Below are 14841 nucleotides of genomic sequence, written 5' to 3'. Positions count from 1 at the left end.
TGGAAATACAATACCTTGTAAAGTGTCTTCGATTGACGTTTTCACTTAATATTTCCATGCTTTTGTCAAAGCTAGAGTCTGAACAGGGCGGCATGTTTTTTTCTCATTGATCTTAAAGAGTGTCCATTGAAACATCCCATTTTGCCAGAGGAAAAATCCTAGGGAAAATAAAAAAGGAAATAAGAATGTATTTATCCGAACCACATGTATTGAGTTAAGAAGGAACTTCTGCCTCATTTAGGCAAGTTTATTCTGTAACACTCCTGATTCAATAGCGGTGCAACTAACAGCAGGTAACTTGTACACCAGGAAGGAGCTCTCAGAAAAAAAGCCCAACTTGCAAAGCTAAAGCTCCCCTCTGCCACACTCTTCTTGTGGACAACTTGAGCTTAATATCCTTTGAAAAAGTTATTGCGGCAAAGCCTGTCAGATAAACTTAGTGTTTCATTAAAAACCCCCAAATCTTTTATTTCAAAAGTTGGTTCAGAGGAGCAGTCAAGCTTGACTTTGCATGTTCGGGGATTAAAATCTAGTTAGGAGAGTTTCTCTTCCTCTCTCTGTTCCATTGATAACTGCATTCAGAGGCACATGAAAAGATTTCCTTCAAGAGGATGGTATTTATCCCCGGGAAACCAAAGGGAACTCAAGATACACTTTTTTATGGCTGTTGATCTTGTTCACATTGGCATTTCTGCAAGGAGGGTGAGTACTATCACCTTTCCTATGTGAGGGGGCAAGCTATACCCATGAGAGGGGGCTTGTTCAGTTTGTTCAGCCAACCCAAAGTTTCATTAGGAGTACGCCAAACTAAGTCTCACACCGAAAAGGGCAGAAAACAGACCAGATTCTTTCACTTCTTGACACTAACTTTACCAAGAGGTACTTCCATTAGTAGCTGATGGAGATGATAACAGAAGCGTGAAGAACGCGGCTACAGGAGAGCAATGACGCACACGCAATGCCCTTGCAGTGCCACACAGCGAGAGCTGTGGCCGCCCGCTGCTGGAGGGTCAGCCCTGAGCCACAGAGCTGGGCGATCCTGACGGTCTTCTCTTCAGACAGCCTTGAACAAGTCATCCCCAACGTTCACCGCACAACTGGCCGTGAGAAGACAGACCTTCCGACGAGGAGGATTTCAATCACCTTTCCTTCATCGCTCGTTTTAAAGAGCGCCTCGCTTCCTGCAGTTCTCCAAGCTGGTGGAGCGAGGCCTCGTGGTATGCTTCCCATATCTGGCTTTAAGTTGGGGCATCTGAGATGAAACCCCTGAAGCTATTTTATAGTTCTCAGATCCAGCGTAGATGGATGTAACAAGACCTAAAGCTTAATGACAGGCAGTCTGGTCTGTCAGAGTCACTTTTCACATTCTTCCTCTCAAAGGTTTAAGAAAGAAATTGTAACAGAAAGCCTGTCAACTTATTTTTAATTTGTCAGAGCCCTACATTTATTTGAAGGCAGTTTTTGTGCACACTCACACACAGGAGTATAGAAAGACTTAAACCAATACTTTCAGCATTCGCCACTGAGACAACTAGAAAAACCCCCTAGACCAAGAAATAATCTCACCTGCAAACGTACTCATAGTATTCCTACAGCTGGATGCCTATGGCTTAGACATCGTCCTACAAAATGTATAGGCATGCCTGGGAACTGCCTATAATGTTGGGTTATGCGATTAAAGGCTAATCTGCATAAACAAAAGGCAGCGGGGAAGCACGGGTGGGCAGAGGCACCCCAGTAACACAGCGCCAGGGGAACAGCCCGGCCCCGCTCCTTGTGAGGCCATCGCTCAGCCCAAGGCCCAGCTCCAGGGTGAGGGACCCCCACAGCGGTGCAGGCAGGAGAGCCCTTGGGGTCACCGAACAGACCAAGTGAGGGCCTCTGCCTAGAATACGACTCGCTGGGGGATGCCCATCATCACAGCCTGTCCTGGCTTCTCCCCACACAGGGGAAACAGCCGTGTACTACTCCCTCTCTCGTCAGGGCAGGTAAAGAGCAGGCCTCCTCTGCTTTGGCCAACCTCCAGGACTCCAACCTAGCAATTTTCCTAACTTCCTCACTGCAATATCCCCTGAAGATGAGGCCCTTGTTCTACCCTCTGCAATCCACGCAAAGGAATCTCCTTTACCCCCTGCAGCTAGGCCATTTTTAACCCTTTCCCCAACTGTAGCCTAGGATAGCGGCTTCTACGAGGGACTGGAAAACCCTTATAACACTGGAACTGTAGGAATGTAAAATTCTCACACTGGATTTTGAAAGAATTTCAGAAAAGTAGGTATTAGTATTTTATCCCTGATGAGCTTTATGTCAACCTAACTTCAGGTTTCGAGTCATCACTGCTAGAAATAAAGGTTCTTTTCAGGTTCCTAATAACTGAAAACATGCAAAACCCAAAACCCAGCCCCCAAATCCATCGTAACAACTGTTAAGACATTAGGAACCAACAGTACTAGCAGGCTGTTAGTGGGCTATTTTCAAATTCAACAAGCCCTTTTAAATTAAAGATGAGGAAGAGAACCAAAATCAAGAACAGCAGCCTACACCAGCTGCGGCAACACAGCAGTCAGAGTCCATTACAGGTTGAATTCTTTCACAAGCTTTATATCCTTCCCATAAATTGTTTTAATTGGCATTGGTTAACTGACTTAATTCACACGTAGCAAGGCAACGTCCTGTTTCAGTATTAACAAAATTGAAATTAGACTTACTTTGAGCTCATAGTAATCCACAATCACTGTCTGTGTGAGAATTTCCATGGCTTTATCGGCACACGTCACCTGTTGCTCTTCTGCCTGAGAATGTCTCCCACGAGTCGTACGGCGTACCCACGAATCTGGAACGACACAAGTTTCTTAAAGTCAGCATTTCTGTTTATCTGGAACACAGTGTCGGCGAAGTATCCTGTACCTGGAATACAGTCGCTTTCTGCGATGACAGAGACAGGATTTCTACCATTTTTTCACTGAGAAATGCTTGACTTTTACTTACTTTCTGGCAAAAGTCACTGCTCCGTAACAATTAGACACAAAAAAAATGCACTAGAGGAAAAAGGCAGGGTAAAACCAGGAAAAAAAATAGAGTCACATTGCCATTAACAGCACTGCTCGGTAACACTCCAAAATAATTAAGGTTAAGGAAACACATCTTCCATTGCAAACATTAGGACGTAAGTCTTGTATTCTGCAGGGGACTCTGGGCCCATGCCACTTGAAGTACAGCTTTTTAACCTACGCTGCTCAGGACTGGGACGATACTCATACAATAAAAGAAGGTCAACGATCGTTTTGCAATTAGGTACCATTTGAAAAACAAACTGCAGAATCAAGAAACCAGCAGCTGCAGAAAAACACGACTTTGGCTTGCGTAACTAGAGGGGCAGCATCCTTATGCAGGAAACGCTGTGTGCTGATTTTGGAGAGACACTGCAGAAATAACAGAACTAAAGAAGGCTAAAGCCTAACAAATAGTGTAATCCTCAGGAAGAAGAACCACCTAAATAACCTGTTTGACCTTTCACTTACCGTTTGAATCTCCGTCTTCAGAACTTTCTGCTGTTTGGTGATCTGGCATTTTGCTCTCCTCTCTTAGGCCTGAATGTTCAGGAAGCATGATACTCTTCTCAGAAGCAGATTTAGGCACAAGAACTCTCCCTCTCTCATTTTCTGTCCCAGATGTATTTTCATTCCCATTTTTCTGTCGTTCCTGAAGTACATTTTCATTTTCTTCCATAAAAGAATCCTGTGTGGACTCAACTTCAGCGTGATCCATGTTAGAAAAGCCTTTTTCTGGAGTCTCTTCATCACTCTCAACTTCATTTTGGTCTTCGGGAACTTTATTCTCTTTATTGAACTGGAAATTCCTCCTCTTGGTTGCGATACTTGAAGACCCTTTGTTCTTTCTGCGTTTTCTTTTTGACACATCTACAAAGAGGTATCAGAAAAAGTAATCCAAAACATTACCAAAACCAGTTCTTCCTTCAAAATCCAGCATCCTCATCTTACTTGACTTAACAAGGAAAAGGATCAAAGGAGCTCAAGTACTATCATCTGTCTCCCTACGTATGTCTCGAGAAAGTCTTGCAAAAAACTTGCAGGAAGACAAACTGGCAGTGGAAACATTGACAACTCTCCAGGCAAATACTGTATTGCCTAAGAACCTTTATTTAGATTGCTCCATTGCAGGGGGAGTTGGTTGGTTGTTGGATTTTTTTTTTTATTTTCTTTTTGGATGGTGCTAAAGATGCCATAAAATTAGCTACAGTATTATTCCAGTGATTTGTAGACTTCATATTCATGCGCCTTCAAAATTAAAGGCAACCATGATAAAATGAAGCAAATAAACAGTCTTGAGGAGGACCTAACCCCTTTCCTCCATGCTCCCAGCAGCCACCGAAGCCAGTGGGGGTCCCAGAAGGGCAGGAGCTGCAGGGCTCGGGCTGAGCGGCACGGAGGATCCTTAGGAAGGCTTTATTGCTCTGCCACGGGGATATTAGTGTTTCTGGCTAGCTGACAGCATGTGCAGCGAGTGTAAACATCTGGCTCCAGCAAAGAGATGCAGACGAGGGAGGGCACGTTATGCACGAGAGAAACAGGGTCCTTGCGATAGCGCCCAGCTGGGCAAGGGCTGTCTCAAGGGCTGTCTCCAGCAGATGTGAGCAGAACCGGGTGCGAGGGCCCGCAGCACCCGCAGGGAGAAGCGGGCACGGGCAGAGGGAGATGCAGCCATCGGTGGGAGGATGGTGGTTTTGCAGTGGAGCAGGGCGCTTGCCCCGGTGCCTCTGCAGCCTCTTGGCTGGCTCATCCCAGGGCCTTGGGAGGTGGTGAGAAAGGCTTGAAAATGCACCACTGGGGGCACCTTAGGGGTCTGAGGAAAGAGCCCAGAAGCAGTATTGAAGATATTTGCAGTACCACTTTGGATCGTGGTGTGGTTTGCATCCAAACAGCAGCCATTTGGCAGGGGACCGTGGGGAAAAAGTGGGTAAAGAGCACCCAGGCCTCTGCTGTCCAGCTCTTTCTGAGCAGACCAGCTGTTCACGCTAGTTCAGGCTTAATTCGTGCTCTGGGTTCATTGCCACAATCTTTCAAAACTCCGGTCTAACCCCGTATGTTGGCACCGGGATTGAACTTCTGGACTCCCTGACTGACGAGTCAGCCGAATCTTCCTCCGCCCTGTGGCGAGCAAAGCCGCGCCCAGGCTCCCGGCTTCGCAGCTGGCACAGGGCGGAGGAGGGAAGAACGGGGAGAGGAGATCGTCCTCGGACTCGAAGGGGTTTAAACCCCCCTGCGGGCCGGGGGTGTGTGTGTGTGTGTGTGTTTGAGGGGAGCACGCAGCAGTCTAACTTCGAAGTTACCCCCGGCTCTCCTTCCACCCTGGCTCCCCCACGTTGCTCGGAGCCCACCGCCCCCAGCAGGCGATGCCCCCCGGCCGCGGGGACAGCGCCGGCCGCTCGCCCGCCGCCGCCAGACAACAGGGAGGCGAGCGGGGCGGTCGCCGCCGCCGGGCCCGGCTCGGCCCGCCCGCCCCCGCCGGCCAGGAGCCGCCCTTGCCCCGGGGAGGCGCGGGGCGGCGAGAGCGCTGGCGGTGCCCCGTCCCCGCCGGGAGAGCGCCTGGCCGGTTCCCCGGGGGCAAGCGCGGGCGTGGGGGGAGCACGCCTGACGGCGCCGCTGATAGAGAGAACTAACACTTAAAGGAAATAGCAGGATCATTAACTAGCTTAAGCCACATATCTAGTAATCTTAACCCTTACGTAAGATGTTTTAACAAGAACTAGCGTAAGGAAGGGTCAAGATGACCCTTCGCTCTGCTTGCATTTTTGTAACCAATCACAAGATAAGGAGGTAGTAAATCAGAAGGGATTGAACACGGAGGATTCTCTGCTAATTAGGAACCGGTCTGAGTAAGTTTTGTGGTGAAGGTGAAAAGTGCACAGTGAGGAAGACATACGGCCTTCATCCCTGAGACCCCGGCCCACGACCACCAAGAGGCAGTGCGCGTGTGCAGCTGAGAGGAGTTAAAGGCGGAGACAATGGAAATGAACTCATTGTAATAAGACCACCTTTCCGCGGAAAGATCATGAATATGTATAGGTGCTTTTTGAATATGTAACATTCTATCATATAAAACTCAAAGGGAAGTGCTGCAAGGCGCGCACGATTTTGGTGGGACGACCCCCCGTGCTGCCCAGCGCTGAATAAACATACCTACTTTACAACTTCACAGGTTGTGGAGTCTGTTTTCCGCGCGTCATTTTGGCGAGCCAGCCAGGAGACACTCTGCTCGGCTGCGGGATCGACTGCGGAGCGGACGCTCCTAGGCGCGCCCCGAGCACTTTTCTCGGAGGAGCCTCCACTTCCAGCCGCTCACCACGGGAGTAGACAACGACCTCCTGAAGTTGCGGATAAACGGTATGTTTAGTAAGGGGGCCAGTAAGTCGCTGGGGACGCCCGCGCTTGGCCGGGGCTGCTGGTAAATCGCGCAGAGACGTCTGGCGTACGGCATAGTCCCCGTATGGGAGGAGGGTACCCTGTACATTAAGGAAAAGGGGGATTCGCTGACCGATAGAGCGGCCGCTAGCGATCTTGGGAGTAGATCGAGTGAATCCGAGGTTACCGCTGCATCCCAATATTGGGAGCCAGGACGGACCTGCTAATGACTGTATAAGAAGCAGGAGAAGGGTAAGCGGGCCTCTCTACTTGAATAATATTTGCAGCTGCTGGAGGGATAATAACTGGAGTGAGGATTGTATGTTAAAAGTTTGTTGTGTGTATGTATGTGTGTTTTGAGACACAGCGCTGCTGTGAAGCGAGTGGGAGTCCTGATTTGCGGTTCCGTGATTCCGCGAGGAACACGGCCAGAGACGGACAAAGCGCCTGGACTGTTTGTAAAATTTGTAAATGCCATGATATATATGTAAGTTGGGTTGGGCTGCCGTAGTGTTTAGTCAGTCTCTTAAGTATCGGGGAAGGTGTGTGGCTGATCAAAGTGGTAGGACAGAGAGTCACTCCTTTGGTGGTTTAGGGCTTGAACTTTGGGAAATTAAAACAAAGCACAATAGCTAACAAGAAAAGACCTAGAAAATAAGGATAAAGAAACAGAGAGATGGGTAACTCTCAGAACAAGGATATCTTAAGTAAAAGCCCCCTCGGTTGCATATTGACACGCTGGAGGGATATTGTTGGAACTGGGGGTACAGAGAATAAGAAGACCCTCATTAAATATTGCAATCAATGGTGGCCGCTTTATAAGCTGGAAGATGGAGCCAGGTGGCCACTTAATGGAACAATTGATTACAACACTATGTTGCAATTAATGCTGTTTTTGAGGAGAGAAGGAAAATGGGATGAAGTGTCATATGCAGATATGTTTTTCACCCTCCGAAACCATCCGGAGTGGCAAAGGGACTGTGGAATGGTGCCGCCACAGGACCCTATGGTACTTGCCCTAGAGCGGGAAAATAACAAAGGACTTAAAGGTAAACTGAGGCGGTGTTGCTCGGCATGTAGTATTGGGCAAAGATGTACTAGGAAAAATAAAATACACCTGGCATCAGAACAAGATTTAACTGATTTGTTTAAGCCTCCCCCTCGACCACAGGAACAGGATGTGGACTCGGAAGGAGCCTCCACTCCCCCGGGAAGCCCTGTATCCTCCCGTATCAGGAAAAAGTCTGCCCCAACAGTCTTACAAGCACCTCTCCGAGAAGCAGTAGGGCCTGACGGTGGGACGATGTTAATTAAGGTACCTTTCTCCACCACTGATTTGGAAGCATGGAAAAGGGTTGCTAAGGATTACAGGAATGATCCGGTAAATGTAACTAAACATTTCCAGTTTATTATAAAACAACACAACCCCGACTGGAATGACATACAATTATTATTAGAATATATGACTGAAACGGAAAAGCAATTAATTTTAAAAACTGCAGGGAATTTGGCTGAGGATCATTATAAAATTACGGGAGGAGATGTTAAAGAATATCTCCCCCTTCAAGATCCAAAATGGGATGCAAACAGATCCACGCATATGGAAAGACTGAAGGCATACCAGGGATGGATTTTAAAAGGAGTGGAGAGGGCCATTCCCAAAACTATAAACTGGTCGGCATTATATGCAATCAAACAAGGTCCTTCCGAGTCACCATCCGAATTCTTGGATCGACTAAGGGACGTAATGCGCCGCAACACACCGCTGGATCCTGGGTCAGAGGTAGGAACGCAACAACTAGTTTCTTTGTTTTTGGGCCAGTCTACAGGAGATATTAGGCGCAAACTCCAAAAGCTGCGTCCCACAGAAGGAAGGAACCTGGAAGTATTGCTGGATGAAGCGTGGAGGGTGTTCAGTAATAGAGAGGAAGATTACAAACGGGGACAAAGAAGGGTGGTGGCGGTCGTCAGGGAGGAGGAGGAAAGAAAACCCAGACGAGGACCGCCTCGATTAGGCAGAGATCAATGTGCGTTATGCAAAAGATTTGGACACTGGAAAGATGATTGTCCGGAAAAGCGGAAAAATAAGGAGAAGGGGCGGAATAGTCAGAAAGAAAGAATAATGGCTCATTTGAGGGAAGACTGACGGGGACCTGGGGAATCCACCCTAGCGGATCCACTGGTTATAATGAAGCTAGGGAAAAAGCAGAAGAAGGTAGAATTTCTGGTGGACACAGGGGCGACGTATTCGGTCTTGAACCAAGCTTTGAGGCCCCTGGGAAATGACTATATCATGGTGAAAGGGGCAACTGGCCAAAGTGAAAAGGTATATTTTTGTGAACCTCTGAGATATAAATTGGGAAAACAATGGGGCATCCACAGATTTCTGTACATGCCCAACTCCCCGAGAGCACTGTTGGGGAGAGATTTATTGGAACAATTAGGTGCGATAATTAAATTTGAAAAGGGAGAGATTACTCTGGAGGTGAATGACCAACAGTATATCCAAATAATGAGCTTATCCCTAACTAATGTTCCTATAGAGGGAAAAATCAGCGAAGAAATTGCGAACCAGGTATACCCCGGGGTTTGGGCCACTGATGTGCCCGGAAAAGCAAAAAATGCTACACCTGTGGAGGTCAAACTCAAAGAAGGACGACAGCCAGTAAGAATCAAGCAGTACCCCCTGAGGAAGGAAGACAGGGAGGGAATTCGACCAGTAATAGAAAAATTTTTACAACTAGGATTATTAAGGGAATGTGAATCCGATTTTAACACTCCCATATTACCTGTCCGTAAACCCAATGGGTCGTACCGGGTGGTTCAGGACCTACGGGCTATAAATAAAATAACTGAAGACCTCTACCCGGTAGTGGCAAATCCATATACCTTGCTGACTGTATTGACACCTGAACTAACCTGGTTTACTGTTTTAGACCTGAAGGATGCCTTCTTTTGCCTCCCTCTCCATAAATCCAGCCAGAAAATATTTGCATTTGAATGGGAAAATCCTAAAAGAGGGCGTAAAACTCAGCTTACTTGGACGGTGTTACCACAGGGGTTCAAAAACAGTCCTACTATATTTGGTAACCAACTCGCAAAAGATCTTGAGTCCTGGGAAGCCCCGCCTGAGGAAGGGAAACTGTTACAATATGTGGACGATATCCTGATTGCAACCAAAACAGAGGACGCTTGTATGACCTGGACGGTTAGTCTGCTAAATTTTTTAGGGCTCCAGGGATATCGGGTATCCAAGAAGAAGGCCCAAGTGATGCAGCGTAAGGTGATTTATCTGGGCTATGAAATCAGTGCTGGACAAAGAACTTTGGGACAGACCCGGAAAGAGACAATATGTCAAACTCCGAGACCACAAACAGTGAAAGAGTTACGAACCTTCCTGGGGATGACTGGGTGGTGCCGACTATGGATCTATAACTATGGACTGCTTGTTAAACCTCTGTATGCACTGACAACCACTGAACAAAAACACCTTAAATGGAATAAAGAGACCATACAGGCCTTCAAGTTGCTAAAAAAGGCCCTCATGTCGGCCCCAGCCTTGGGACTCCCAGATGTGAGTAAACCGTTTTTCCTTTTTTCCCATGAGAAGCAGGGGATTGCCCTAGGAATACTAGCACAAGATCTGGGCCCGTATCGACGAGCAGTTGCCTACTTTTCTAAACAATTGGATGCAACTGCAAAAGGTTGGCCTGGATGCCTGCGAGCAGTCGCGGCTGTAGTACTAAACATCCAGGAAGCCCGAAAATTCACCCTGGGCCAGAAAATGACTGTGTTGGTGTCCCATACAGTATCTGTAGTACTGGAAGCGAAAGGTGGACACTGGCTTTCCCCACAAAGATTCTTGAAATACCAGGCTATAATGGTAGAACAGGATGATGTGGAGATCATAGTCACTAACATTGTCAATCCAGCCTCTTTCCTCAGTGGAAACACAGGGGAACCAGTGCATCATGACTGCCTGGAGACCATCGAAACAACATATTCCAGCCGTTCAGACCTGAGAGACAGTCCTATGGAGAACACGGAAAACTGGTTCACGGATGGAAGCAGCTACGTCCTAAGTGGTAAAAGACATGCCGGATATGCCATTACCACCAGTCAAGAAATCATAGAGTCAGGGCCTTTACCCATGAGTACCTCTGCACAGAAGGCGGAAATAATTGCTCTGACCCGTGCCTTGGAATTGGCCCAAGGCAAAGCTGTAAATATCTATACAGACTCAAAATATGCCTTTGGAGTCGTACATGCGCATGGAGCAATCTGGAAGGAGAGGGGATTATTGAACTCACAGGGCAAAAATATCAAGCACGCAGAAGAGATCATGAAACTGTTGGAGGCAGTCCAACTCCCTGAGAAAGTGGCGATCATGCACATTAAGGCACATCAGAAAGTGAACTCAGAATTGGAAAGAGGAAATGAGCTGGCGGACAGAGAGGCAAAACAAGCAGCTAAAGGTGAGGTAAATACGGAGGGGGCCTTGGTCCCTGATGGGCAAATCTCCCTAGAAGGTAAGCCAAAATATACTAAGGAAGATCAGAAGCTTATCATCGACCTAGAAGGGTCGTATAATAACGAGGGGTGGGCTCTCACCCCACAAGGGAAACTAATCATTCCCTCTTATCTAACATGGTCTCTGATAAGGGAAGAACATAGGAAGAGGCATTGGGGGGCAGAAGCTCTATATAAACACCTGATTAGAGAGATTGTAGCTAGGAATCTATACACCACCGTGAAACAAGTAACTCAACAGTGCGATATTTGCCTCCAGACTAATCCCAAGAATACCCCTAAACCAGAAATGGGTCAAATTGGGAAAGGCAACGGGCCTGGGCAACAATGGCAGATTGATTTTTCAGAACTCCCAAGAAAAGGGGGGTATCGATATTTATTGGTATTAACTGATACCTTTTCAGGTTGGCCAGAGGCATTTCCTACCAGGACGGCCAAGGCTCGGGAGGTAACCAGAACATTAATACAAGAAATAATACCACGCTTTGGGGTTCCGGCAACCATATCTTCCGACAGAGGACCACATTTCATCTCAAAAGTAGTACAACAAATTAGCTGTCATTTGGGTATAGATTGGCAGCTTCATACCCCATATCGCCCTCAGTCGAGTGGCCAAGTAGAAAAAATGAACCACTTAATCAAACAGCAGATTGTGAAATTGGGACAGGAAACTAACTTGGCCTGGCCTCAGTCTCTTCCTTTGGCTCTCTTGCGCATACGAACCAGGCCAAGAGCAAAAGAGGGACTGAGTCCTTTTGAAATTTTGTATGGACGACCCTATGGAATACAGAAAGGGATGTCCACACAAGCCGGGGAGGAAATTATGACTTCATACATGGTGGCATTAGGCAAACAACTCAGCAGAATTCAAAAACATGTGGTTGGGACTCGAAGCAGGGGTTTGGATGGACCTGTACATAACATACAACCTGGAGATTATGTATATGTGAAGTCTCTTACAGAAAAGACCCTGGAACCACAATGGGAAGGACCGTTCCAGGTACTCCTCACATCCTTCACAGCAATAAAGATTAAGGAACAGAATGCCTGGATTCACCACTCCCGTGTGAAGAAGGCACCTAAATCTCCATGGAGAGTCACGCAAGTACAGCAAGGAAAGCTTACCTTGTCACGACGCTGATTGTAAGCCTAATAGGGGAACTTGAGGCATGGGAGAATAATGCCTTTTTGCAGCTACATGACAAAATTGCTAATGCCATGAACTGGTCTGATTGCTGGATTTGCTCACAATTGCCCACAAACATAGGACAGGGCCACCCGGTGGTCGCCACCAGTTTTCCCAACTCTTCGCAGATAGTCAAGGCCTTTAGTAATATGCCCCTCACCGAATACACAGAGATACCAAAAAGGAATCTTGAGTGGCAGATAGATTTAAGCACACTCTGGAACGAGACCACAGAAGTACCTTGTGTCCAGAGGTGCTACCTGGAAAACACCACAAAGAATATGGGAGGGAATAGCACAGATAAAAAATGTGGAAGTACAAGTTTTGTTGGGGCTTACCCTAATTGCACGAGTTATATCAAGTATGGAGGTGCAAATATGTGGAATAGCAACCAGACTCGAAGACACGTCAGCAGTACTCCCAAAGGCTGGCCCACCCCTGTGGGTCAGGGATGGTACTGGATCTGTGGGAAGTGGGGGTACAAAGTATTGCCCTTAGGGTGGAAAGGTCAATGCGCTATAGGGACTATAGTTCCTAACATTACTATTGTACAAAACTTAACTAGTTCAGGCACACTTGGTCTATTACGAACTTATATGAAACCCGTGGCCCATCCAACCCGGGGAAAACGGAACCCTTTAGTAAAAAGACCAACCAGCTTTCATAGCTTTGCAAGGTGGTTTATCCCATGGTTGGGGGTTTAGTGACTTAGTGGAAAGATTAACATCCTGGTTACCGAATTTGACATGGTTGAAACAATTGTTTGTTACGACAATTACGGTTATGATTCTGCTTATAGCTCTGTGTGTAGTAGTTCGATGTGCTTTAGGGTGTTGTCAAAACACGGGGAATTCTTACAGCGAATGGAAGAAATATCAACTAAGGCAAAGGTTAGAATCAAATAAATATTTTGAGAAAGTATTAGATAAAGAGTCATTGTATTAGCTGTAGTAAAAGAATTTACTAACCTTTTTGAAAAAGGGGGGATTGATAGAGAGAACTAACACTTAAAGGAAATAGCAGGATCATTAACTAGCTTAAGCCACATATCTAGTAATCTTAACCCTTACGTAAGATGTTTTAACAAGAACTAGCGTAAGGAAGGGTCAAGATGACCCTTCGCTCTGCTTGCATTTTTGTAACCAATCACAAGATAAGGAGGTAGTAAATCAGAAGGGATTGAACACGGAGGATTCTCTGCTAATTAGGAACCGGTCTGAGTAAGTTTTGTGGTGAAGGTGAAAAGTGCACAGTGAGGAAGACATACGGCCTTCATCCCTGAGACCCCGGCCCACGACCACCAAGAGGCAGTGCGCGTGTGCAGCTGAGAGGAGTTAAAGGCGGAGACAATGGAAATGAACTCATTGTAATAAGACCACCTTTCCGCGGAAAGATCATGAATATGTATAGGTGCTTTTTGAATATGTAACATTCTATCATATAAAACTCAAAGGGAAGTGCTGCAAGGCGCGCACGATTTTGGTGGGACGACCCCCCGTGCTGCCCAGCGCTGAATAAACATACCTACTTTACAACTTCACAGGTTGTGGAGTCTGTTTTCCGCGCGTCACCGCTCCGCCTCGCCCCCTCAGCCCGCGCCCGCCTGCCGCCCTCCCGCCTGCCGCCTTCGCTCACGACCGCGCCGCCATCTTGCGTCTCACAAACTACTGCACTTCTTCTGGGGCGGGGGGTGAGCCGGGAACTCCCGACGCCGCCGCCCGCAGCGCCCACTCGCATCCTCCCGGCGCCTCGCTGCCCCGGGGCGGGTGCGCGGGGAGGCCGGGCAGCGGCGGCCGGTGCCTCAGCCTCCCTGGCAGGGAGCGGGGGCCGAGCCGCTCCGCCGCCCCGCCCGTCAGGCGGCGGACACCAGCCAGAGGGCGGCCCGGCCCCGCCGAGGCAGCGGGTGGCTACCCCAGCGCCGCAGCGCCTCAGCCCGGGGGCCACCGGCGGCTCGTCGTCCTCCGGTCGGCGGAGGTGCCGGCGCGAAGCGGCTGCGGCAGGGAGGCACGGGGATGACAGGCCGGGAGTTCCCAGGTGGCAGCGGCGCCCTCGCAGCCCGCTCCTCTGCCGCCAAACCTCGGCTCCGCGTAGAGCCTCCCGCCGAGCACCCAGGCGGGTTTTAAGGACGGCGTCGTCTCCAGCCCCGTGAAGGCTTTTTCTCCGACGCCAGCCCCGAGTTTCCCTCGGGCGTCCCGAGCTGTCGCTGGGGGAGGACGTTGCCGCAGGGTCCAGATCCCCAAACCAGGGACGAGCGACAAAGTAACGGCTCTGAGGAAAAAACCTCACCATCTCCCCCCACCCCCCGCCGCCCTTTTTTTTTTTTTTTTGTTTAGTTAGAGAATTTGGAGAAAGGAGACCCTTCACTACATACCTAGATACTTAAGTATTTAGTTTTAACTCCCAGGGCATACTTCTCAGAAATGCTGTGTTTCTACATTCTGTTTCTTTCATCCCTGTTTGCCATTTTGGTTCAGACACTAAAATACGATTTGTTTCCCTGAGAGAGAAAATGAAGATGTGGCTTGTGGGAACCGTTAAAGAGTTACCAGTTGGTCATGGAAGACCCAAGATTTACGCAATTATAATTAAAAAACCAAAGCCCCTGTAGAGGTACAGTATCCTGTCCAGACTAGTGACAGGAAGGAGTTTGAGCAAAGCTTTGAAGAGCAAAAGTTTTCATCCCAGGAATGTTTCTGGTTCTTC

The 14841-nt window shown here is 48.1% G+C and overlaps 1 protein-coding gene across 1 annotated transcript; it reads left to right on the top strand.

The window, feature by feature from the left end:
* Window positions 1-5701: 5701 nt before the first annotated feature.
* LOC129200980 (uncharacterized) lies at window positions 5702-12830 on the top strand. The gene is given in 3 exon segments (XM_054812217.1): window positions 5702-10897; window positions 11357-11400; window positions 11905-12830. Coding segments are annotated over 3 exon segments (4032 nt in total). The 5' UTR covers window positions 5702-7098; the 3' UTR covers window positions 12094-12830.
* The last annotated feature ends 2011 nt before the right edge of the window (window positions 12831-14841 follow it).

This window comes from Grus americana, unplaced genomic scaffold (genome assembly GCF_028858705.1).
Source record: "Grus americana isolate bGruAme1 unplaced genomic scaffold, bGruAme1.mat scaffold_73, whole genome shotgun sequence".
Taxonomy (NCBI): Eukaryota; Metazoa; Chordata; class Aves; order Gruiformes; family Gruidae; genus Grus; species Grus americana.
This window is presented reverse-complemented; position numbering and strand designations above follow the sequence as displayed.